We start from the raw sequence: 25,992 nt of genomic DNA, 5'->3' as shown, positions 1-25,992 counted from the left end.
AGGACTTTAGTAGGGAGGTCGCTGAGCTGAAGGTAAAAACTGTCCACATCACCCTAAGCACACAATTCCCACTTTCCCCGCACAAAAAATGAAATGTTTTTATATGTGCAAAAACAACATTACTTGTAGACACTAGTTGTGAAGTTGTGAACGATTGGCACTGTCTATTGGCTTATGTCTTCTTCTTCAGTGGATATTAGCCACTCTTATTTATATATAAATATTAAATACAAAAGACTTGGCTGTATGGGCTAGTACCCTTTGCCTCCTCAATAAAACGAGGGAATAAACAAAAAAAAATGTCTACTGATTATCCTTCAAAGTTTCCAATCGCGTTGTTTTTATTTCGTTTTTATACAAAATAACAACAAACAACATGACCAAAGTCGCAGACAATGTGAACCCCGATGTCTACGAAAAGGGCTCCGAGCGAGAAATCACTTCCACAGACCAGGATGAGGATGTTACCGACGAGTTTGACGAAAGAGAGATTTTCGATTTAATTCGCAACATTAATGATCCTGAGCATCCGTTGACTCTGGAAGAACTGCACGTGGTGGAGGAGAAGAATATAGTGGTTAACAATAAAGAGAATACAGTAGATGTGTCCTTCACGCCGACAATTCCACATTGCAGTATGGCAACATTGATAGGTTAGTTTTGTTACATTTTTTAAGTTATGGTAGTATGCTTCACTCTCATCTATCTGCAAACGGCAGTGCTTGCATTGTTGTATTCCGTTTTGAAGGGTGAGAGAGGCAGTGTAATTACAGGGTTCTGTGGCAAAGTATCCTAGGACATGAAGTAAGCAACGCGCGTGTTTCAGCCCTGGTGTTGTAGGCGTTTATAGGCTGTGGTGACTACATACCATCAGGTGGGCCACACATCTGTTTGCCTGCTTGTTAGTTAATGTAGAAATTGTTGTTACAGGTCTATCAATCCGAGTCCAGCTGCTCCGAGCGCTACCGAGCCGGTTCAAGGTAACAGTGTCAGTATCGGAAGGCACGCACATGTCGGAAGACGCGGTCAACAAGCAGCTGGCCGACAAGGAGCGAGTGGCGGCCGCTTTGGAGAACAATAACCTTGTACAGATTATCAATCAGTGCATCGCTGTTAAATAGGTAGTCTTGATAATAAAAACTATGTATATATTTTGACCTTGTAATTCTGTTAAGATTTTTATAGGACTATACACTATTGTTTGATTTGATACACTATTGTTAGTATCAATAGAGTATAATACCTAGGGGCGTAGTGCGACTATCTAGGGGTAATACAAGTGCTAGTGAGCAGCATCGATTTTAAATAGTTCTTTGTAAATCTTGTATCATAGCACTTGATTTTCTCTGATTGACAGATGCACGTATACAAAAGAAAGAGAAGCGGGATGGTAGGCTTACCTTTTCTTTTAAATACTACGATTAGATCCAAAGACATAATATTTTTTAAGGGTTCTTTTTATATTCATAATTGTTATGTTCGAAATAACAATTAATTGTGTATAAATAAAACACGCTAAGTAGCTGTTGTCAGTGTTGTGTATTGGCGGTAAAAAACAAAGTGAAGTAATGTCACATGTCACATTAAGTGTCAACATGAAGCCACAGACTATACACATTTTATCTATTAATAAAGTGAGCAAGTACTAGGCCAATATATAACAATAATATTTGTTTTTTACCCTAAAAAACTTAACTACGTGTAGCATAGCCAAATGAGAAAAATTCCATATAAATTAGCTTGTTAGTTTTATGCCGCCAACCCATCTCATACAAAGCAGGAGATTGGGCTGCTGACGGCAATAGATATTACCACTCTGTCCTGTTTCTTCTCATGTATTATTTTTACACGTTACTCTTTTGTATGTTTGGATTTTATGTGTTTGCCGAATAAATGATTTCTTTCTTTCTTGTATGAGCGAAACAAACGATATGTTTATTCTGTCTCTTGGATCCAACCAAAGTCGGACAAAAGTACTCCCCATGTCTGTCCGTACAAACGCGATAAACTGAAACAACTAGCAAATGGATTTTTGTATGGCTTTCACCAAATTGTGTGAGTAAGGTTTAAGTGTCTAATTTATTGTGATTTTACCAGAGCAAAGACGGGACCTGCTGCTAGTTTAGTATAAAGTATCTTTCATCTAGATACAAGTATTAAAATAAAACCCATGTAAATATTATTACTGTGTGTACAAGGAGGATGATTTGATCACATCTAGCTGGAATGTGGTTGGTATTCTGCTCTACGCGATAAATTTTTAGCCATAGTGCCCGTGTGTATTGGATTGATGAACATATGTGTTGAGCAGTCCATTATCACATATGGCTAAATCCATTTATATCCATTGTGGACATGCATTATGAAAGCTAGAAAAGTTTATATTAGAGATCCCCCACGAGGCTGACATAGTCACACAAAGTAGATATAAAGTGAACTGAAGGCTTGTTAATATATTTGAAAAAAACAATTTAATAAAAGTAAGTTATATTTTTGTTCATGATTGTGTTACATTATAATTATATTTTGTGTTAATAAACTAGTAATTTACATCACACGGTGTTATCAATCTTAAATATTTCCTTGCAAGCAGTTGTTTTTCAGGTCTTCATATGTATCTTGGTTCTGAAAAGATAAATGTTATTTTAAATTAAATAGGGTCAAATCAAAATCAAATAATTTATTCAGACCTAGACCTAGACCGCGCAGACAGTGCGTTTTCGATTGGAAGCATAAATACAACCTCCGACATGACACCGTCGGAGCCGTGCGTCAACGCCTCTCCCTTCTCGTTTCCTCCTGGTTGTACCTACCCTTTTTGTATTGTTATGAATGTACCAAATTTCATTATAAACATTCGCATTTCTAATATTAGTGGGATTTTAGTCGCGGTCGGAATATACTCACGGTCCACATGTCGCGGTCCCACGTCGGGAACAGCTTCCTGAAGACCCGCGGCTCGCTGCCCTGCCGCAGCGACACCACCAGCGCGGACTCCACGGTGCGCTCCAACCCGTCGTCTTCTATGTATTCCTGGTACAAACACATATAAATAAATAAATATATCAGGACAAATCACACAGATTGAGCTAACCCCAAAGCAAGTTCGAGACTTGTGTTATGGGATATAGTGTATATATATATATCATTGCCAATAATTTGTAATCCTATCCTATCGTCCAATAACGATGTAACTCGACACTGGCGAAAATAAGCTCTATTCAAGAAGTTTGATTGCCACAAAGAAGAAAAGAAAAAAAAAGAGTATCAATTCGGCCATTTTGTTAATATATGTACAAAATCCTAATATATTTAAAAAGGGCATCGCGGGACCGTTTACAAATCGAATCGAACGATCGACATGGCGAAGTGCGGTATTGCATTTTCACTTCTCATCATCAATCGATCATGATTGGTTCGCTGTGTCTCACTTCGAATCGATTCGATGGTGAGAAGTTGAAATGCTAAACCGCACTTCGCCCAGCGACAGCGAGCGTAGGCACCTAAGTGCTGTTTTGTGTGTAGACTCTAGACGATAAAACAATTTGACTATTTATGGTTTGCCGAGGCACTGACCTACATTTTGCAAGTCTATTCAATTTAGGGTATTATAAGACAAAGACAGTTCAAAACTGAAGAATTTTCATTTCACTTATAGGTGAATGATTCACCACTTGAACACCTAATGATTTTTTTTTATTATACCTAAAATAATGTTAGATAATGATTAAATCATGATTAAATCCTGTTGTTTTTTTTTACAGGCAACCATTTTGTTTGCGATCTGGGCGCGCTGCATTGCTAACATAACATAGACTTGCGTCTATTATAACGAATATCGATAGTAAAATACAATTTTGATAATCATTTTTGAGCATATTTTTAAGTTTCTCTTCTTTTCTTTTTGACGTGACAACGTCTTAAATTAGGTTGCGGCTGGGAGTCACTTATGAAAAAATGTAACGCCCGGTAACGTTACGATGAGTCACCGAACGAGAGAGAGGCCCGCCGAATGCCTTGCGTCTCTCTCCCACTCAACTATGATCGGTCTGCCGCGCGCGTAAAAAGACGTTGTCACGTAAAATCTTCGCCCGTAAAACCGAGTTTACAGGCAACCATTTTTTTTTATCAACGTCAAGGTTGAGAACAGCACGGTATACGATTAAAACATTGTCTACGAACTTGCGATATCGATTGATCACGTGATTTAGCGCGTCTTATATCAATTGTTAGGTATTTACCAAATTCGGATATCGTTTCCAAATTGATATAGTATAATAGATAAAACGTATATTTACTAGTACGGCATACATACGGGCGACAAACTTGACAAATGTTTACACAAATTAAAATAAGCCTAACAGCAACAATAAATAGTGATTTTGTCTAAGCCCCTTTTCTATATCTACGCTTCAAATAATGCGGCCTTACCTTAATGATCTGACTCCGGACAGCGCGGGCTCTGCCCGGAGTGTTGGCGCCCTGCCACAGGTACAGCTCCTCTCCTGTGTCCATGATGTAGATTCCATCGTCAGACAAATCCTGTAAACATTATCTATACTATATATATATATTATATTATTATATATATATAGTAGGTGTTGCCCGCGGCTTCGCTCCCATGGGAATTTTGAGATAAAATATAGCCTATAGCAATCTTGGATAATGTACCTTTCTAATGGTGGAAGAATTTTTGAAATCGGTTCGGTAGTTTCGGAAATTACATAGTTATAGGTCAGGTACGGGCATATTTTAAGAAGAGATTAGGAAGTAAAGGGTTCCAGGAATAGAGGAAGACCTGAGAAGAAATGCATGGAGCGTGTCAAGGACAGTGTGAACAGGAGAGGAGTATCAATGGATATGGCGAATGACAGAACAAAGTGGAAGGAACTTACATACTGTGCCGACCCCACACTAAATATAAATAAATATATTTGGACAAATCACACAGATTGAGCTAGCCCCAAAGTAAGTTCGAGACTTGTGTTATGGGATACTAACTCAACGATACTATATTTTATAACATACACATATATAGATAAACATCCAAGACCCGGGCCAATCAGAAAAAGATAATTTGCCATCATGACCCGACCGGGGATCGAACCCGGGACCTCTCGATTCAGTGGCAAGCACTATACCACTACGCCACTGAGGTCGTCAAACACACACTATCAAATGATTTGATTTGCTTTATGTTTTGTCTGTTATATACCTCTTGCGTGTACTCCAGCGGCAACTCCTCAAACTTGATCTTGCCGGTGACAGTGACAGTGACAGCTGTCAGCGTGCGCGGCGCGGTGACGCGCCGGTTGAGAGTCAGCTTCCATCCGGAGGGGTCCTCCTTCTCGTCGGGAGCTCCTCCTAGAAGTTCCATCAGACATATGTTGTCGTGAATCCATCCTAACCCTAACTAATATTATAAATGTGAAAGTAAGTATGTTTGTTACCTATTCACGCTGTATCTACTCAACCAATATTCTTGAAATTTTGCATACATGCAGTTTGAAGTACGGAGAAGGACAGTGCACCTATTATTCCAAGAAAAAAATATCTGTTCCCGTGGGAATTAACGCGGGTGAAGCCGCAGGCAAAAGCTAGTGGTATATAAGTCGAATTGGGTTAGCCCGTAATGAGGAGGCAATCCGGCTCGAAGGACCAAACACATGTAAGGTATATCCATCAGGCGGGCCGCATGCTTGTTTGCTAGTTCAGTAGTATAAAAAAAAGTTATATACATATAAAACTCACTTCATAAAACTTGACAAGAAAATTTACTGATGAAAATAATCCCGGGTGTTTCCCACAGGGTTTCGGCCGCTGCGGCCGCGCTGACAAAGACAAGAATTAGTTTTACTATCTGACCTTACAATAATTAATCTGTACTGTGGTTATGTCAATTTTATGAATGATTGATTTTGGAAATGATTGATTGCTCAAGAAAGTTGACGGACCGCTGTCATTACAGCGCGGCCGCGGCGGTCGAAACGCTCTGAGAGCGACCTCGTAAAAGAACGACCCAAAGCGAGCGTTACACCAGCTCCACACTGTCGCCGAACTCGGACACACGCCGACGCGAACGCGCGAACATTGCGCAGTTAGTACGAGTGATATTATTTACCGCAATGAAAAACCAGCAATGTATACAGAAACTGTTCGACGACAGCGGGGAGCCGGCATTAGATAATCACTTACCCAGAGCATCCCAGAATCCGTCAGGCTCGCTGCCCTGCTCCACGACCACAACAACCTTACCGTCACTGACCACAAGTTGAACGAACTTTTGAGCGGCCTCCGCTTCTTTTGCATCGGATTCCTAAATACATGATTAACTACTTTATTGCAAATTCAAATTCAAAATTCTTTATTCAATTCAGGATGATATACAATATCAGTTATTGACGTCAAAAAAATTACTTAAACTAAATCTACTGCCGGCTTCCAAAGCGCAGGTGAAGAAGAAGCGGCGCAACAAACTTCACCGCGGCCTTTTCTCCAAGGACTTCAATTAACAAAACACAAATTAGTCACAATCGATACCCAAAACCGAGTCACGATTGTTATACCTAATAATGCATTGTCAAGTTTCAACTGCCACGTCGACTGGAAGTAGGAGAAATCTAACTTGCAAGATTTGATTACAGACAGACAAACAAACATTCAGGGACAGGTGCAACGAAATTAAAGCTTGCAAGTAATAAATAAAAGTAATTGACAAATTGTGACAGACACACGTGCGTGAATAGAGATACTTACTTTCGTCGTTCCAAAAAAACTTGAAAGTATGCTTTGATCTCTCACATTTTTAACTAGCTTTTGCCCGCGGCTTCGCCCGCGTGAGTTTCATAGCAAAATCTCAGTATTTTTTTTATCGCGTATTTACCGGGATAAAATGTATATAATTTTCCTACAGCTTACCCCCCTCATTTTCCGGGATTAAATGTCTATAAGATGTTAAACCCGGGATTCTGAGGCATTTTTGATTCATAATTAGTTTTTTCAATTATCCTACGGGAACCTGACCATTTACCGGGATGAAATGTATCTAAGATGTTAATCCGGTATATAAGGTACCTACATACCACATTGCAAGCAAATCGGTCCAGTAGATTTCGAGTGATGCGCTTTCAGACAGACAGATAGACAGACAAAAATTTCCAAAACTATATTTTCGTCATCTATATCAGTAACTAAGTATATTCCATGAAGAATTTTTAAAAAATATCCAATGTACAAATTTGGCCTTTCTTCAATTTTATTATATGTATTGATTAACCCTAGGTACTAGCTACAATTCAACTCAGTTCAATTTAAAATGAAGCGCATTCATACTTATAATTAATTCGATGTTTGGATGCAGTTCAGTTTAGGTCGTAAAGTGGCTGCAGATTGTCTAGTTAATGTGCACATTAACGAATTATGCATTCTAACGGTAACACATACACTGATAGATACACATGAGCCCTATTATTCTTTGTTTGTAGAATATAAATATATTGCGATGACTTAATTTATATTCTAGTCAAAGTATCCTAATTCTAATGTATGTCTCAAATGCGAATGTATGTTTGTTTGTTACCTCTTCACGCTCTATCACTCAACAAATCTTCTTGAAATTTTACATACATGTAGTTTGTAGAATAGAGTAGAACATGGGGTACCTTTCATCCATGCAAAAATAACTGTTCCCTTGGCAAAATTCATGCGGGCGAAGCCGCGAGCAAAGGCTAGTTTTTAATAATTTCAACCCTGGAATTAGGAGACTAAAGTGAACACTAAGACGCCTACAGATGTACTTTGGGAACATCAAAAATTAGCTAACGTTAACTTTGAAGTTAAGTTCACCTTCCCGGTCCACAGGTAGACAGCTCCAGCAGTTTCCAGAACGAACACGTCGTCGTCCTCTAGAACTGAAGCAGATTCCACCACTTGAGCCGCTCGCATGTCCACTCCCAGCTCTGTGCCTTCCACCTGGTAATAGATAGAAGGTTTTTAAATAAATAAATAAATATATTAGGACAAATCACACAGATTGAGCTAGCCCCAAAGTAAGTTCGAGACTTGTGTTACGGGATACTAACTCAACGATACTATATTTTATAACAAATACATATATAGATAAACATCCAAGACCCGGGCCAATCAGAAAAAGATCATTTTCCATCATGACCCGACCGGGGGTCGAACCCGGGACCTCTCGGTTCAGAGGCAAGCACATTACCACTGCGCCACCGAGGTCGTCGTTTTTTGGGTTAGTATCAGATGGTAAAGATATCAGAATGGCTAAGTAACACAAATCACATATATAAAAAAGACTACGTACGAGTATCTAGATCGTCTTTATATAAATATTACTAAGTAGCATAATTATTTACAAAAAATACATTTATGACATAAGCTTTTATTGTCCTCAGAGAGATCTTGTTGCATTCAAAGCGTGGCAACAAATCATAACCGTGCTGTAAACCGTCGAGGAGTTCTCACGTTTGAAGCCGATCCTGTGTGCACGCGTTGAATGAAACAAAATATCTCTGATGACAATACAAGTTTTTGGCAAAAATCAAGGTTTTGTCAAAAAAAAAAAACCGAGTTGCACTCCGGGAGCGCTGGCAGGAGTGAAAACTTGAATATGTAAAACTTGAACTTGAATATACGTTGTGCATAATTGACGTTTTAAGAATTTTCGATCGGCTCGCCTACCATCAACTTTTACAGAACGATTCCAATGCAACTCAGCGCAATTTTGGCACCTAAAATGAATCTCATTCATACTAAAAATTAACTCGATTGTACGAATATGCGATGCAGTTCAGTTCAGGTCGTTTAAAAAATGTTACAACTCGCGTCACGACACGTGATCCAGGGTCTAAGTATCATTGGATGGTAAGACCCTAGATCACGTGTATGTCACGTGTCCTGACGTGAGTTGTAACATTGTTTTATCCATCGCAAAAAGTGCACTATGCCGCTAAAGAAGTTTTCACTTAAAAAAACGTATGTAATTCCATTACAACACACCCTAAATAAACGAATATTGTCGTCATCGTAGGATTGCTTCGCGTTTGTTGGTTTGTACTCGTCGTCCTTGCTGCCGAAAAGGATGACCAGGTTTCCTGAAATCAAATTAAGTAGGTAAACCTATCTAATTCCTACCACATGTATCATATAATTGAAACAAAGGCTCGTCCCGGTGAGTAATAATTTTATTGCACTCTGTATTCCCGTCCAGTAATTCACTTTGTGTTTGTTGTCCAGTATTTTACTTGTTGTTACCTCTTCACGCGTTACGTACTCAACCAATCTTTTTGAAATGTAGCATATTATATAATTAAGTGTATGGAGAAGGACATAGGGTACCTTTCATCCCGGATAAAACTATTGTTGCCGTGAGATTTGCGAAAAACCTGTATCCTATTATAGTTGGCGCTAAATTAGTAATAAGAAAAAACTTTGCAACAAAAACTCTAGATGGCGCTGTGTGTACTTAAAACGCGCTATGGATATTTTATTCCAACTATGCCAATCACATTTTAATACGAAAAAAAAAAACTGTTCCCGAGGCCATTTAAGCGAAGCAAGCCGCGGGCGAACAGCTAGTATTAAAATAAAACACGGAGTTCCATTGAATAAAAGTATTACTCATTGGGACGAAGTTGCAATATGTGTAACAGGTTCTCAGATCGACCGCTGCGGCCGCGCTAACATCCGTCAATTTTTTTGAGGAAACAAATCATTTCCAAAACATCTCACCGTCGATTCCATTCGAAGCTAAATGCAGCGAACCAACCACATTGGGCCATTGTGACGCAACGACAACCACACCGCAATGTGATTGGTTCGCCGCGTCTCACTTCGAATCGATTAGATAGTGAGAAGTGAAATGCAAAACCGCACTTCCGCCCTCGGGAATTTTTATCTCCCCTCGTGTATCAGTGTTACAAATCCCGGTGTTACACATTGGGAACAAAGCGAAGAAATTAAGTACTTACCTTTAAATATGGTGAGGAAGTGTTTGGGCTCCTTGCCCTGTGGCACCTTCACAAAAGTCACACCGTCGCCTAGTTCTTCTTCCAGCTCCAACGTCAGCTCGTACGCTGACGACTTGTCTTCTGCGGACGCGTCGGCGCCCTATTGAACAATATAATATGTCCATATTTATATATTTTTCTTTTCTACACATACATATTTTATATCTATTTATAGTTAAAAAATATAAATGTATTTATTTCAAACCAACTGTCCATGTTATCATTTATTTAAATACATTTCCTTAAAATTAAATTTATCTTAAATTAACAATTTTGTTTATGTGGAGATCAACATTCCTCTTATATACTTCTATATCCATCCTCTCATCAATAAGATTCAGGATTTCATCTATGGCCTTTGTCAAATTGATACGCTGAAAACACACGTCGCGTGTTCTAACGAATGCAATGCCGGCTCCAACGCTGTCGTCGCAAACAGTTCGCAAAACTTTGACGGGTTCGGTATTTCTGGATTTTAAATGCGGTAAATAACTGCTCATATTAACTAAGCAATGTGTCGCGAATGCGTGAACGCATTCGCGTCGGCGTGTGTCTGAGTTCGGCGACACTGTGGCACAGGATTAGTCAAGCTCGCTTGCACACTCTATCTAGTCAACCAATCTTCTTGAAATTTTTCATAGGCACACGTAGTTTAACCTTTACCTTTCATCCCGGAAAATTAACGCGGGTGAAGCCACTGGCAAAAGCTACTAAATAACAATTTTAACCAATTGTTATTTACTAGTTTTTAATGTAAATAAAGCTTTTGTATATAAATAAAGCGTGTTAACAAGTGTACTTAACAAGCAAACGAATATTAAAACAAATATAATTCAGCCACATTGTTAGTTCGTAAAAATAGATTATTATCAACGAAATACTCACAATCCAATAATAAATGACGTAAGCATCATTGCCATCGTCGTTCGTGAACTGGTACTTGATAATATAGACTTCACTCTGGTACAGAATGGATAGACCTGACTCAAACTTCTCTGTCACATCCTCGCTGTCCCCTCCGGCGAATCTGTCAATTATACATTCCAATTCAAAATTTATGAGAAGGGTTTCAGGGGTGTAAGAATACGAGGTAGTCTCATATAAAATGTATTGTCTGTCACACACACACACACACACACGAGGTTACAAAATACAGAAGGGTTCGGAAAAATCCCATGAAATTATAAAAGTCGCGATAGATATGGGAACGCGCCGGAAGATGTGAATAGCTTGCCGGTTAGTGGCTGACTGCCGAGCACAGAGGCGTCGGGGCAAACGGCGCGCTATATGACGTAGTGCGCATGCGCGATGTATCACGCGGTGTGCGCGCGCAGGTGTTTGAAAGAGATAGAGATACATTGCTATTCTCTATATCGCGTCGGCAACCGACCGCGGGAGGCTGAGTGGGAAGGTCAGAAGGTTTACTATAAATTCTTTATTCAATTTAGGATGTTATATTAAGTTACGTCACTTATTGACGTCATAAAAATTATACTAAAACTAATTCTACTGCCGACTTCCAAAGCGCAGGTGAAGAAGAAGCGGCGCAACAAACTTCACCGCGGCCTTTTCTCCAAGGACGTCAATTAACAAATGTACTTAGGTATATTAAAAAAAATACATGTGACGAATCTCCCTCCTTAACCCAAAACTTCTCGAGGCAGAGCGGTTTTGTCCCTTCATTTTATTACATCACTCGTCTCCTTTGACCTTATTAACCCCCGACGCAAAAAGAGAGGTGTTATATGTTTAACGTGTCTGTCTGTGGCATGATAGCTCCCAAACGGATAGACCGACTTTCTTTTAGTTTTTTTTGTGTCATAGATAATTTTATATCCCAAGTGTTCTTAGCCATGTTTCATGAAAATCTATAATTTGTATGAATTTAATATGTTTTTTGCTGAACGAAGCCGGGGACGGGTCGCTAGTTAGAAATAAATTAGGTCACAGCATACAAATTAATATGCATTGCAAAAAATTAACAAAATTATAATTTCACAAAGGTAAATTAAATATTTCACACAAGTTTATTGTGCCGGTTGTGCCATTTGCAACCCATGTAGTAAGTACCTGGTGACTGTGAGGGTCCCGTCTCCCTGGTCAGGCATGTACCCTCTCGCGGAGGCGCTCTTTCCGATCTGCTTCGCGCTCGCCGCCGCCTCATCAGCGTCCCCGGAGTAATAGCCGGCATCTGTTATTTTACACATTCACACAACTTCGTATGTGAGTAAAAATCCGTTTCCCGTGGGAATTTCAGGAAATCCCATCTTAGTGCTCCCCTACACTGTCCTAGGAAGCTACAAATTTCAGCAAATTCATCATTCCAAATTTCAGCTTTTTACGCCCAGTAGTTTCGGCTGTGCGTTGTCTGTCAGTCAGTCAGTCAGTAACGCAAGAGTTTTATATATACAGATTTACCAGAAGTAAATTCCTGAATAGAATTCTGTGGGCGAAGTGTTTGCGTGTTTGAGTACGAAGTGAGACGCGGCGAACCAATCACATCACGCCATTGTGACGTAACGACAACCACACTGCGATGTGATTGGTTCGCTGTTCGCTTCGAATCAATTCGATGGTGAGAAGTGAGATGCAATTCCGCATTAACCTCCTCTGGTCTGAAAACTACTTTAATGTTTACTGAGATTTACTTTCTTGTATTGCTACAAGAGTACACAACTCTTTGTTGTTTATTACCCGACTGCAAAGGAAGGGTATTGTTTCTCGCGCGTATCTTGTATGTATGTATTCAAATTCAAATTCAAAATTCTTTACTCAATTTAGGATGATATACATCACTTATTGTAGTCAAAAATTACTTAAACTAAGTCTACTGCCGGCTTCCAAAGCGCAAGTGAAGAAGAAGCGGCGCAACAAACTTCACCGCAGCCTTTTCTCCAAGGACGTCAATTAACAAATATATAAGTCTTATACATATATTAAAAATTAGGAGGACGAATTTACATAATTATTAAAAATGTCAAAATTTGAATGAATAAATAAAATAAAAGTTGAATTTCCAATAAAATTATTGAAAATTGTAATATTTTTTATTACCTCATATGTCCAAAACCGCTGAACGGATTTAGCTGCCAGAGTGTTCTTAGGTAGGTAGGTGACGTTGACAAAAAAAAAAAAAAAACAAACATGGCGGCTGTGCACGAACACGGCTATAAAAACGTTCCGTTGTTCTGTCTTCGCTGACTGACGCGTTGTCCAAATACACGCGCCGTACATATTAACTTGTTTATTTTGCCACCATACCTACTTTTGTACTTGGTTCCAGCTGAAAATCAGCGCCTTGGCTTGATACCTTGGCACCATGCTGAGCTGGTCGCCATTTCGGCTTACATATTTTATTCGATATATATTTATTACTCTTTTGTATGTTTGGATTTTATGTGTTTGCCGAATAAATGATTTCTTTCTTTCTTAAGTGATAAATATATTTCACACGTTATGGATGGCCACTTAACGACACGTGTATTGGTAACGTGGTCGATTGACCACGAGCATCGACATCGGCTCCACACGTATTTTTATTTTTTGATACGGAATAGATTTAGATGTTAACAGAGAGAGCATGTGGACGTTTAGTGACGTGCCAAGTACGTGTATGTTTCGTGGCAGGCCTTCAGTGACTGCGGTGGTGGCCCGCCTGTGGATCGGAGGGTCTCAGGTTCGTATCCTACTCGTGCCATATGAGTTTGTATACCAATCTGACTCATATATAGTAGTTTTCATAGACCGCCACTTGCTTCCAATGAAGGGAAACATCTTGAGCCTGCACACTGGTTGACAGTTTAGCAGAGTAGAGCGTACACGACTACCTGCCACTAGATGGCGGTGAGTAGTCGTAAAAGTCATGTCAGATGCCTTCAGGCGACATGAATAAAATCTGACACCAGTGTTAGCAATAACACACTGGATATGATGATGAATGTGACTTACCGCTGTCGGCCATACAGCTCTTGGCAGAGAATGAGCTGAGCGTGTCCCAACTGTGGAAGTACTGCTTGAAGTTGGAGCACTCCTTGCCTTCTGACACCCTGGTCACGTGCACCTGCGGGTTATAGTAGATATTAGCTTTTGCCCGCGTAAATTTCCAACGGGAACAGCTGTTTTTCCAGGATGAAAGATATCCTATGTCCTTCTCCACACTTCAAACTACATGTGGGCAAAATTTCAAGAAGATTGGTTGAGTAGATAGAGCATGAAGTGGTAACAAACAAACAAACTTAATTTCGCGTTTATAATATTGGTTAAGATTTAAATTTATCCGGCTCGAAGGACTAATTTTGCTACAAGACACGAATTTTGTCATTAATTCAAATTTGTTTGTTCAATTTGACGACCTCAGTGGCGCAGTGGTAAAGTTCTTGCCACTGAACCGAGAAGTCCCGGGTTCGATCCCCGGTCGGGTCATGATGGAAAATGATCTTTTTCTGATTGGGCCGGCTCTTGGATGTTTATCTATATATGTATTGGTTATAAAATATAGTATCGTTGAGTTAGTATCCCATAACACAAGTCTCGAACTTGCTTTGGGGCTAGCTCAATCTGTGTGATTTGTCCTGATATATTTATTTACTGTCGTAGTTAATCAAAGATGAGATAAACAAGAAGTGGGCCCTCCGACCACACGCGCATTTTTTTTGGGTGTGTTTTTTTGTTTATTTCGATTTTCTGGGAAATAAAAAAGGTATGTGCGAACAAGATATTACCCAAGATGGATAGCCCTTCGCATCCAAGTATTTCTGAACAATATCGTAATAGTTCTTTTTTGTGTCCGCGTCGACGTCGGCGCCCAACCAGATGTAGATACCGCTGCAGGGAGTGTCCAGGACATACACCTCCTATAATCAAATCAACAATCATTTATTCAAATTCAAATTTAAAAATTCTTTATTCAATTTAGGATGATATACAACATCACTTTATGACGTCAAAAAATTACTTAAACTAAGTCTACTGCCGGCTTCCAAAGCGCAGGTGAAGAAGAAGCGGCGCAACAAACTTCACCGCTGCCTTTTCTCCAAGGACGTCAATTAACAAATATAGGTCTTATATATATTCAGATAACCAAGATCCATTGTGATAGTATCTTATGTTAGGTTAGTGTATACAGGATCACTGATATCAAACGCAAAACCTCCTAAAGACTACTTGGGTACATCAAAACAAGCAACTTTTATTCTACGACTTTTCTTGATAGTTTTTTTTTTCATATAAAAAATACAATCCGATTAGCGATTGTACACATGTTAACTGTATGTAATAGCCGAGCGACGTGAGACAGTGCAGTAGCGTTATACTTAGTGGAATTGAACATACAGTTAACGTTTTATAGAAACGACATTGAAACTAAAAACATGCATAGTCAAAACATAAAAAATCGAAAACAAAAATTTATCCAAAAATCTATAATAATTTGTTACAATACTTAGAGTGTGCCACCTGACTACCACGCTTCATAGTAAAGGTAGGTTCCGTGCAGCGGTTCACACAAAGTCAAATTTATTTATTTTTTGCCTATGCCGAGGTCACGCGAGAGCGAGAGAACACGATAAACTATGAATTGGAATAATTGGAGTTTCAAACTGCGTCCATAAATTCATTGATATTTTTTGGGATAAACGCAAACCTCGATAACTTTGGTGATAAATGATAATATTAAATAATTAAGTACTCACATGTATTAATAGAGTCTTTAAAGTTAAGCCTTTAATTCTTTTGGCATAATTGAAAATATGAGTCATATTGGTATACAAACTAATGTGGCGCGAGTAGGATTCGGACCTGGGACTTTTCGATATGCGGAACCACCACCGCTTCGAGGATAAGAGAGAGAGAGAGAGAGAGAGAGAGAGTGCCAACAAACACACGAAAAGAAATCTAACTTACATCAGACGCCAGCTGCTTCTGTTTGAAGGGTTTGTTAAGTGTGAGCAGGTCGATGTCATCGCCCAGTATCACCTTGTACAGGTAAACTGTATTGATGTCTGCGCGGGCGTAACCCTGGAACATAATATCAATACATTTTTATTTGTATAAATGATTACATAATTAGTTGCTGCTTGCTTCGTCAAAACGTATACAGAAAAGTATCCGCCACAAAATCGCCTCGCGAATGAACTTTTACAAAATTGTGAATGTTTCAAATACGAATTAACCGATTATGTTGACCTACGACCTTAAAAATTAGACAAATCCTACATACCTTTTGAATTTCATCAAAATCGGACCAACGGTTGGAAAGTTATCGCGTTAAAAATATACGTATACATACAAAAAAATGTATTTTGCCCCAAGTAGAATCGTAATCGATGCCCCCAATAAAATCGAATCCTCTCATTTTACATCATAGGGCATAGACGGAAGGAGGTCTATACACAGCAGTGGGCCACGGAGGGCTCTTGAAGATGGCGAACAGTTACTTACCTCAGAGGAGTCATCGTCCTGAATGTCATCCTTTGAACCTGACCCGAGGACCCGGAAGAATAAGTCAATCTCATCATCAGACGCGAACTCATCTAGAACGATATAAATATATTATAAACTAATGTTTAATTGCGGCTTTGCCCGCCTCAATTGAATGAAATACCTTTCATCCCAAAAATACTTTTCATCCTCGGATGAAATACCTTTCATCCCAAAAAATAATTCCCGTTAGGAGAGAGAAGGACACCACTACCGACGGAGAAGGACATAGGGTTCCCCCTATGTTCTTCTCCGTACTATATATTATATATAGTATATCTTTATCTAAGCAACATTTTAAGATGTTTTAGTTGAGTAGATAAAGCGTGAAGAGGTAACAAACAAACTTACTTTTGCATTTATAATACTAGCTTCGCCCCGGGGCTTCGCTCCCGTAGAAATTTCGGGATAAAAGGTACCCTATGTGTTATTCCAGTTTGTATTCTACCCGTGTACCAAATTTCATAACAATCCGTCCAGTAGATTTTGCGTGAAAGAGTAACAAACATTTAACTTTCTCATTTATATAATATTTGTAGGAAGAATTAGGGTAAATTAACTATTTCACAGCTTGCTGATAAAGTATCTGACAGTTTAATATGTATCGAACAGTGTACGTAGTGCGATTTGCCTAATTACATCTCACACAGCTGTAACCAATCACAGTGCGCCATTGTGAAGCGACGACAAGCAATGTGATTGGTTCGCCGCGTCTCACTTCGAATCGATTCGATAGCGAGAATTAAAATGCAAACCCATGTTTCGCCCTCAGTTCAAGTAGCATAATATGCATATATGGACGTTAGTATCGAGTTAGGTTTGTTTGTATGTTTCGTGGTAGCCATTTTCAAGGCGAAAGGCGTAATTTCTCTTAATTCTTAGCGAAAATTAAAAAAAATGTTTGAACATATCATGCCATAATAGATAAAGAATTTCAGTAGAAAGCATTTGTAGTTCTCCATTGCATAATTTAGTTCACAGTTGACAAAGTCGACGGTGGCGCCACTAAATTTCTTTTAGTACACCGTGACCACATTATATTGTTGAAGCGGCGGTGGTGTAATGGTTAAGACGCCCGCCTGAGAATCGAAAGGTCCCAGGTTCGAATCCTACTCGTGCCACATGAGTTTGTATACTAATCTGACTCATGTATAGATAGTAGATTTCATCGACCACCACTTGCTTCCAGTGAAACCTGCACACTGGTTGATTGATCAACTTGTGTGTGAAACGGAGAAGGCAATGGCAAACTACTCCTATTAATAGTGCCAAGAAAGTCGTTATGTGAGTTTCATTCCACGTAATGACCACGACCCTCAGCGTTTCTACTATAATTCTTTATGTAGTTTGTAGTAGTAATCTGTTAAAAATAATTACATATTTTTAAATCCTTCGTAAGAAATGAAAATAAATTAACAAAACTATGAGGGGGCGCTAGTGTGCAAAATTCAAATTCAAATTCAAATCATTTATTCAGAAATTAGACCTTCACAGGCACTTTTTCTCGTCAATATTTATAGTTATTTCTCACAAGCTACAAACTACTGGCATTTCGGAACGACCACTGCTGAGAAGAAATGCCGAAAGAAACTCATTTGAACAGTGTTGGTCCCTATCATGTCAGATCGGCTTACCATTATTGTTTCTTACAATGTTTTTTTTTTTCTAATAATATATAAAAGTACATAATGTACATAGTCAAAAGGTATATCAAAACAGGTTATGATTGTGATCCGAGTGCTGATTATAATATATATATATATATATATATCGATGTGAAACACAATTAACTTACATAAAAATATATGAGAAACGAGATGACCAGTTCCCTCTGGCAGCAGCCGTTCACGAGTTGACGCATGGGACAGCCATCGCGTAGCTCAACCATAATAGAGGGAACCTCACGACCCGGCCCACGGCGCACACTGCAGGCAGTAATCGCCGCGGCGTCACACCCTCTTGCGAAATTAGAACTTACGGAGATGTGAAGAAAAAAGAATTTAACATACCAATGATGTATATCGTGGCTCTGCCATTGTGCTCCTCATATCGGAGGTTGTTAGCGACCGCGATTATTTTCCCGCGCAGCGTGGCTTTCGCGCCTTCCGGTATCAGCACCAGGATATCGCGGTCCTCTTCTAGAATGAAGCAGTGGTCTTTGGTGAGCGACGTGATGTCAGCCGGCACCTGGGGAATAGAGGCGCAGTCAAGCTCGCAGCATTTTTCAGAAATTAGACCTTCACATGCATTTTTTTTTCTTGTTTTATGCACTGGCTTTTGGCCGCGGCTTCGCGTGAATTCTATGCGGTATCGGAGACATGATTTTATTGCCGAGTAACTATATTGCCGAGTTCTGTACTATGTAAGAGGCGGACGTTCAAAATATAATATCAAATATCATTTATTTCATAAATTAAACCTCCGAATGCACTTTTTCATGTCAATTATATTATAATGTCCGGAAAAAGCTACTAACTACTGTCATTTCGGAACGATCATTGCTGTGAAGAAATGCCGAAAGATACTCATTTGTAGTGTTGGTTTTTGTCATGTCATATGGGTGTTTTTGTAATATTTGTGACGAAGCTCGTCAAACTCAAGCTCAAATATCTTTATTGCAGTAACTGTGAAGGACAAGTTACTATTGTATTGTATACAATAATAGTTTCAACTGTTTACCTTTGCAGGCATGCAACATATCATTGCGGTTAATTCAAAATATCCAATATTGACGAAGCATGTAGCGAATTTATGTTTTGTATATATTTATTGACGAAACGCGTTGCCGATTTTTATGTTTTGTTGTTTTTTAAAGTAGTGAAATAAATAAATAGAACAATATTATCGGACTAACAAGAAAGGTGTGCGTCACACAGAAAACAATGTTGCGTTATTATGTGTGTGGAACTCGCGTCATCCGCGTCTTCCCCCCCCTGATTCTCACGCAATCGAAGTTCACTTTATCAGTCTAGTAAACTAAATCACACGCTGTAATCTACTTAAATAAAATTACTATATTTTTCCAACCTCATGTTTGGACCTTAGTGGCGGCTCTTGCCCAGCTGTGGGACTTAAACAGCCAGAGAAATCACTTGGCCTCACCTCATCTATCCTCATATTGTCGCAGCCCGACAGCCTCAGCAGCCGTTTCTCAGCGCCCGCATTGATCTCCACCTGGTTGAAGCCGGACTCGTTGCCGCCCTCTATGTACCTGATGGCTGTCATCAACGTTTAAATACATTGTTTTCACTAGCGGCCCGTCCCGGCTTCGCTCAGTTAAAAATAAAATACATTTATACACGTAAAACTTCCTCAGAAATCATGCTCATTGTTGAAAATCCGTGCAGTAGTTTTTAAGTTAATCGCGAACAGGCAAACAGACGCGGCAGAGGATTTTAGGTTTTATAATCCTTCATCATCATCATCTGCAGCCCTCCGTGACCCACTGCTGGGTATAGGCCTCCTTCCGTCTCCGCCAACCATATCTGTCCTGAGCCATCCCTATCCAGTTGTTGCCAGCAAATCCCTTTACATCGTCGACCCGTCTAGCTGCCACATGACCTATTTATTATAAAACAATTAAAAAACCTACTTACTATAATCCTAACTTTTTATAAAACAACGTATGCCTGTCGGTCCGTTCGCGATAAACTCAATAAAAGTTACTTCACGAATTTTTATGCTATTTTCACCGCAATAGATCGCGTGATTTCTGAGGAAGGTTTAGGTAGGCATATAATTTATTATGGTTATATACCCGAGCAAAGACGGAACGGGACGCTAATATGTAATAATGGCAAACTATTTTCGCACGTCAGTCGCGTTCGAGGCTGTTACGTCGTGTAATTCTGGAGATGGGTCTTTGATTATAGGTGCTGCCTACATGCCTGGTTGGAAATACCCCAAGAACTGGCTGGACTCGTGGCCCTGCACCTCCCTGTGCTGGACCGCTCTCCCGCCAAGCATGTCGTCGAGAGTGACCGTCAGGATCGCTGCAGATCCCTTCTTGTCTTGTGTGGCTTTAGCGCCGAGCCAAAAGTGGGCTTCGTACGACAGGGCTGAGTTACCGTCTCCTGTTGTCTGAAATAATCGAATGTATTTATATACATATCTCTTTCGACAAACCTATGGCTTAAGGCGCTTCGTACCCGCAAAATAGCGGCACCATCACTTTTATATTAGACTAGCTTTTGCCCGCAACTTCGTATGTGAGTAAAAATCCGTTTCCCGTGGGAATTTCAGGAAATCCCTTCTTTAGTGCTCACCTACACTCCCCAGAAAACCAAATTTCTAAGCTTTCTACGCCCATTAGTTTCGGCTGTGCGTTGTCTGTCAGTCAGCCACTCAGTAACGCAAGAGTTTTATACATAGAAGATTTAGTTTATATATTAGCCGAGAAATTATTAATACACAAAGTAGCGGTCGCTGGGAGGCCAGCTAGGGAACGTCCTCTGATACCTCGTATTGACAGCAAAAGTAAGCGAGCTCGACGCTGTTTTGGTGGCAAGGTGAAGCATGTAGACGAAGAACGTATATTCCAGCAAACGTGACTTTGATGGATGGAAGCAGCGTCGCATAGGTACGGCCAACGGCCTGTATTCGGTTCGTCCGTTTCAGCCTCCGAGCTGGCTGGGTGTGGTGCATATGTTCATGTTCACGTAGCCGAGAAATTATTAATACATTGCATGGAATTAGTAGATACTCCGTACGAAGTACTTACTATCCTATCCGTGGTACATTGTTCACGGATAAATGAAACCGACAGATTCAAACGAGGATGTATGTTTAGACCTGGACCCGTACTTTCTTTCGAGTGATACATAGTGCTTACAAGACAACAATAACACATTATTGTCGACACCTACCTATGAAGACAATGAAAATAATATTAATAAATGAATAAAATATAATTGAAATTATTACAACAACATCCATCAAATATTATAGTTTTCTGAAATACAATGTAGTCACAGATTGTGGCCACCGTTTGCGATTTATGTGTAATGGAAAGCTACAACTTCGATTGCTCTGTTTCATCCTGAGCTTCGGAGCCCAGGGTCCTACTTCTTCGATTTCACTTAATAAGGTCGGCGTTCCTGGTTGTCAGATCATCTACTATTGCCCTTGACTATATCAAGCCATCACTTCTTGGGTGTAACACCCCAACGGATTTAGGTTTAAAGATCTTTATTGACTCATAAGAATAAATTCACTTACAATGAGTCTTGTAAACTAATACAAATCATATTAAATAATTAGCTTTAAAACAATGTTCAAATCAGGCACAGTTGTCACTTTAATAATTTTAAACTTGGTCGTAAATATGTTTCTTCATTCTTTCTGTAAACAAAGTCAGAGATTTACACTCTTTTAGTTCGTTTGGTAGTTTATTGTACATTTGCACCCCTTCATACAGTATGTCTGTCTTGCCATAACTGGTTCTAGGTGTAGTAGTTTTTATCTTATTAGTATTTCTTAAATTATGCTTGAAATTTATTTTGCTGAAACTTATTTGTGAGTGGATTTTTTTGGTAAGGATTTTTTCAACGAGAATACACATTCTGTATTTATGTATATAACAGAGTATTTATATATAATTTAGTTATTATATATATATATATATATATATATATATATATATATATATATATATATATATATATATATATATATATATATATATATATATATAATAACTAAATTATATATAAATACTCTGTTATATACATAAATATATATATATATATATATATATATATATATATATATATATATATATATATATATATATATATATATATTCGGTTCTAGTCAAATAATGAAAATTAAAGAGGGTTTCTATTATTTTATTTTGTGTCCTTTGTATTAGATACGTCGTCAACGGACGTCAATTAACAAATATAAGACCTATATTTGTTAATTGACGTCCTTGGAGAAAAGGCTGCGGTGAAGTTTGTTGCGCCGCTTCTTCTTCACCTGCGCTTTGGAAGCCGGCAGTAGACTTAGTTTAAGTAATTTTTGACGTCAATAAGTGATGTATATCATCCTAAATTGAATAAAGAATTTTGAATTTGAATTAAATTCATATTGGTTTTATTAGCATTTGATTGATAATTTGCGATTCCATTCCCGAAGAATGGAAACCCATCTAAGAATTAAAAATTAATTGGCCACAATTCACACATAAGCAGATACCTAAATTTCGTTTTTGCCTTTTTATCTTGATGACATGATAATAAAAAATGCTATGTTAGATAAACTGCTAGGTACAATTTGAATGATTCACTGCAATACACATATGTATATAATGTAAAAGTGTTTGTTTGTCCTTCTTTCACTTTCGTTTGAGAGCTGGACATTAAAATTCAAAAATTCATATTAATTTATTCAAAAAACAAACACAAAACATATATAAAATTAAACTAGGTAATAAAATATAATAAAAAAACATTACATTGTGCTCGCAATTTGTAAAGGACCCAGCTCAGCATATCAAATCAAATCATTAATTCAGAAATTAGACCTTCACAGGCACTTTTTCTCGTCAATCTTTATATTTATAGTTATTTCTCACAAGCTACAAACTACTGGCATTTCGGAACGACCACTGCTGAGAAGAAATGCCGAAAGAAACTAATTTGAACAGTGTTGGTCCCTATCATGCCATATGTTGTTTACCCCGCGCGAGGTAAGCAGCGCTGGTCTTCCGCTGGGACCCACGAGTTAAAACGCACGGACAGTTGCAACCTTATATATTATAATACGCATAATTACACTCGGGCGATAGTCATACATAAGATAAGTTAATGTATAGCAATGCCATTCTAGGAAACACTCGTGTCCTGCCTAACCGTTTCCTGGATTGATGCTCTAGTAAAAACATTTTAAGTCGACTTTTGAAGCTAAACCTACTCCCACGGACACGGACGGAGGTGGAATATTGTTAAGATTGACAAGTTTTCCCGCGGTTGAAGTCTGGGTGTATCGCATTTTTATCAATGTCTTTTAAACAGAGGCAAATTTTAAAAATCTGGCTCGGAATACTTATGCTTCCCTAGGTAATGGACGTGTGGACGGTATGATCTGCTAACTTGTTTTATGGTAGCCCCCCTGGTCAACCGCTATATTTCACTAGCGACCCGTCCTGGTTTCGCATGGTTGCGATGTCGTACATGTTATATAAGTACATATAAACCTTATTCTTGAATCACTCTATCTATTAAAAACCCGCTTCGAAATCCGTTGCGTAGTTTTAAAGATCTAAGCGTACATACAGACAGATACGGAAGCTTTTTGTTTTTACTATGTAATGTAGCAATGATAATGATGATTCATGATGTATTGCAGTAAAGTAAATGACGCCATCTTACCTTTAAAATGATATACGAGTCACCATTGTAGAATTTTCCATACATTTTCGAGTCGACGGCAACTGGCTCGAATTTCTGGCGATACAATTTAAATCAATTATGTAATGACGTCAGTCTTTTTGCATTTTGGAATAACAATGTATTCGGCAAACGACATAACAAACTGTGATGTGAGTATTCAATTCAAGTACGTCAAAAATTGGGATACTAAAAACAAGTTTATTTGTTAGACAAATTATAAAACCCCCGATTTTCAATATTCATTTCGCTAAAACTCTTCAAAGGCCTAACAGATTTTGACTAACGTAACGAAACGAAACATGGCTAACGTACACTCGGGATAAAATTGATCTATGACATGAAAAAAAAAACATATACATAGACCTCCCTCAGAAACCACACTATCTATTTAAAAAAACCCGCATCAAAATCCGTTGCGTAGTTTTAAAGATTTAAGCATACATAGGGACAGACAGCGGAAAGCGACATTGTCTTATCCTATTTAGTGGACTAGTGATGATGCGAAAGTTTGTATGTATGTATGACGGATTGTTATGAAATTTAGTACACGGGTAGAATATAACCTGTAATAAAACATAGGGTACTTTTTATCCCGAAATTCCCGCGGGCTGAAGCCCCGGAGCGCAGCTAGTTTTCAGATATTTGTATAACCTTTTGTCAACCCAAATGTAATTACATACATATACTTTATGCAATTAAGATAACAATGCATTATTTTGTGAAAAATAGGTTATGATTATTTATATACTTCTAGAGGTTATATTGTTTATGCTCAAAATGATATTAAGCACAACCTCGCGTATGCTTACGTCTATGGTCCATATTTCGAGTCCCGGGCTGGTCCCCGCATCAACAAAAGCCGGGTGATCCATATCAACGCGCTACCTTGTTCACTTGTATTGACAAACTGGACAAAAATAGACGAAATATTGATTGTTTTGATATCTAAGTGAGTCATAGCGCTTATCTGATTGTTTACAGTATGTCATACAGTTATCTGATAATAAAAGTTAAAAGTTTAGGTATATAACGGAGCACACACATGCATTGTTGACTGTATGCTCTGTCTACCCGGTAAGGGATATAGACGTGATCTCTATCTGTAGATAAATGCCTTTTTGTTTCCTGTGTAAAATTATATTTTTTGTTAATCTATACAATACCATTACTATAAAGAGGTAAGCCTTTGTAAGATTGTGAGTTTGTAAGTTTGAGGCGGGTAATCACCGGAACTACCGAACCGATTTCAAAAATTCTTTCACTATTAGAAAGGTACATTATCCAAGATTGCTATAGGCTATATTTTATTTCAAGATTCCCAAGGGAGCGAAGCCCCGGGCAACTGCAAAGTTTTCTGTATTAATGTATACTTTTATGCTACGAATATTTTTATTTTTTTTTATAAAGTCGAGTGACCAATCATCTGTACTCGGGCTGACTTGATGGCAACTTCCGATGGAGCCATCAAAGTGGCTCGGTTCTGACAAGAATGTATTTAGGTAGCACCCAATAGAGCGTTGATTTGTCATCGACACGCAAAGAAGAAGAACTACCGGTTACTGACTTCCTTGATATCTGACTGAGCATGGGTACGCGGCCTTAGAGAACACCGCCATGGGAAGTTAATACCTTAATTTAGTACACGCAGGAAGAATTTAGGTACGTGAAAAACGGACATATTATTATTATTATCATTGCATTATAACTATATTTTAGATACAGGATTTTATCAATTTATATCATCTAATCGTAACGCAACACGTAAGACAGATTGTATTTATCGATATCCGCTTATTTCATCTAATTAAATCAATGGATAAGTATTTTTTTAAATCATAGACGCTGTTTTTATTTATCTATCATACCCCTAACAAGAAATCCGCCTGTCGACTCTGTCTGTATGAACGCGATAAACTCAAACACTACCGGACGGATTTTTGTACGATTTTCACCAAAAGATAGCGTGAATCCTGAGGTAAGTTTAGCAGGCAAGTATCAACTAATATTATTAGCGAAAGTAAGTTTATTTTTTTATTATCTTTTCACGGTTTATTAACTCAACCAATCCGTCTTGAAATGTCGCTTTTATAGAGTTG

The 25,992-nt window shown here is 38.5% G+C and overlaps 2 protein-coding genes across 2 annotated transcripts; one reads left to right on the top strand and one right to left on the bottom strand.

The window, feature by feature from the left end:
• The first annotated feature begins 280 nt into the window (after positions 1-280).
• On the top strand, positions 281-2,555 carry galla-2. Its single transcript, XM_053766786.2, has 2 exons — positions 281-653; positions 931-2,555. The coding sequence occupies exons 1-2, from the start codon at positions 377-379 to the stop codon at positions 1,119-1,121; spliced, it is 468 nt and encodes a 155-aa protein (XP_053622761.1). The 5' UTR covers positions 281-376; the 3' UTR covers positions 1,122-2,555.
• Positions 2,471-24,842, bottom strand: LOC128682195 (gelsolin, cytoplasmic-like). Its single transcript, XM_053766785.1, has 19 exons — positions 24,706-24,842; positions 23,876-23,950; positions 20,393-20,585; positions 19,608-19,723; positions 18,515-18,692; positions 16,467-16,558; positions 15,930-16,043; positions 14,750-14,881; positions 13,977-14,088; positions 12,099-12,219; positions 10,914-11,055; positions 9,990-10,128; positions 9,019-9,113; positions 7,846-7,971; positions 6,196-6,316; positions 5,216-5,364; positions 4,432-4,542; positions 2,908-3,033; positions 2,471-2,625 (listed from the first exon to the last, which is right to left on the bottom strand). Exons 1-19 carry the CDS (start codon positions 24,766-24,768, stop codon positions 2,572-2,574), a joined length of 2,259 nt encoding a protein of 752 aa, XP_053622760.1. The 5' UTR covers positions 24,769-24,842; the 3' UTR covers positions 2,471-2,571.
• Between the last annotated feature and the right edge of the window lie 1,150 nt (positions 24,843-25,992).

The sequence above is a fragment of the Plodia interpunctella genome, chromosome 29, assembly GCF_027563975.2.
Source record: "Plodia interpunctella isolate USDA-ARS_2022_Savannah chromosome 29, ilPloInte3.2, whole genome shotgun sequence".
NCBI classification, from domain to species: domain Eukaryota; kingdom Metazoa; phylum Arthropoda; class Insecta; order Lepidoptera; family Pyralidae; genus Plodia; species Plodia interpunctella.
This window is presented reverse-complemented; position numbering and strand designations above follow the sequence as displayed.

What these genes read in the sequence shown, in the direction of transcription:
- galla-2 (XM_053766786.2), top strand. Translation starts at nt 377, where the DNA reads ATGACCAAAGTCGCAGACAATGTGAACCCCGATGTCTACGAAAAGGGC. An exon ending in CAGTATGGCAACATTGATAG is followed by an intron (nt 654 to 930) that starts GTTAGTTTTGTT and finishes TTGTTGTTACAG; the next exon opens with GTCTATCAATCCGAGTCCAG.
- LOC128682195 (XM_053766785.1), bottom strand. Translation starts at nt 24,768, where the DNA reads ATGGATCACCCGGCTTTTGTTGATGCGGGGACCAGCCCGGGACTCGAA. An exon ending in AGAAGCAGCTGGCGTCTGAT is followed by an intron (nt 14,882 to 15,929) that starts GTAAGTTAGATT and finishes ATTTGATTATAG; the next exon opens with GAGGTGTATGTCCTGGACAC. An exon ending in TCCGGAGTCAGATCATTAAG is followed by an intron (nt 3,034 to 4,431) that starts GTAAGGCCGCAT and finishes TGTTTGTACCAG; the next exon opens with GAATACATAGAAGACGACGG.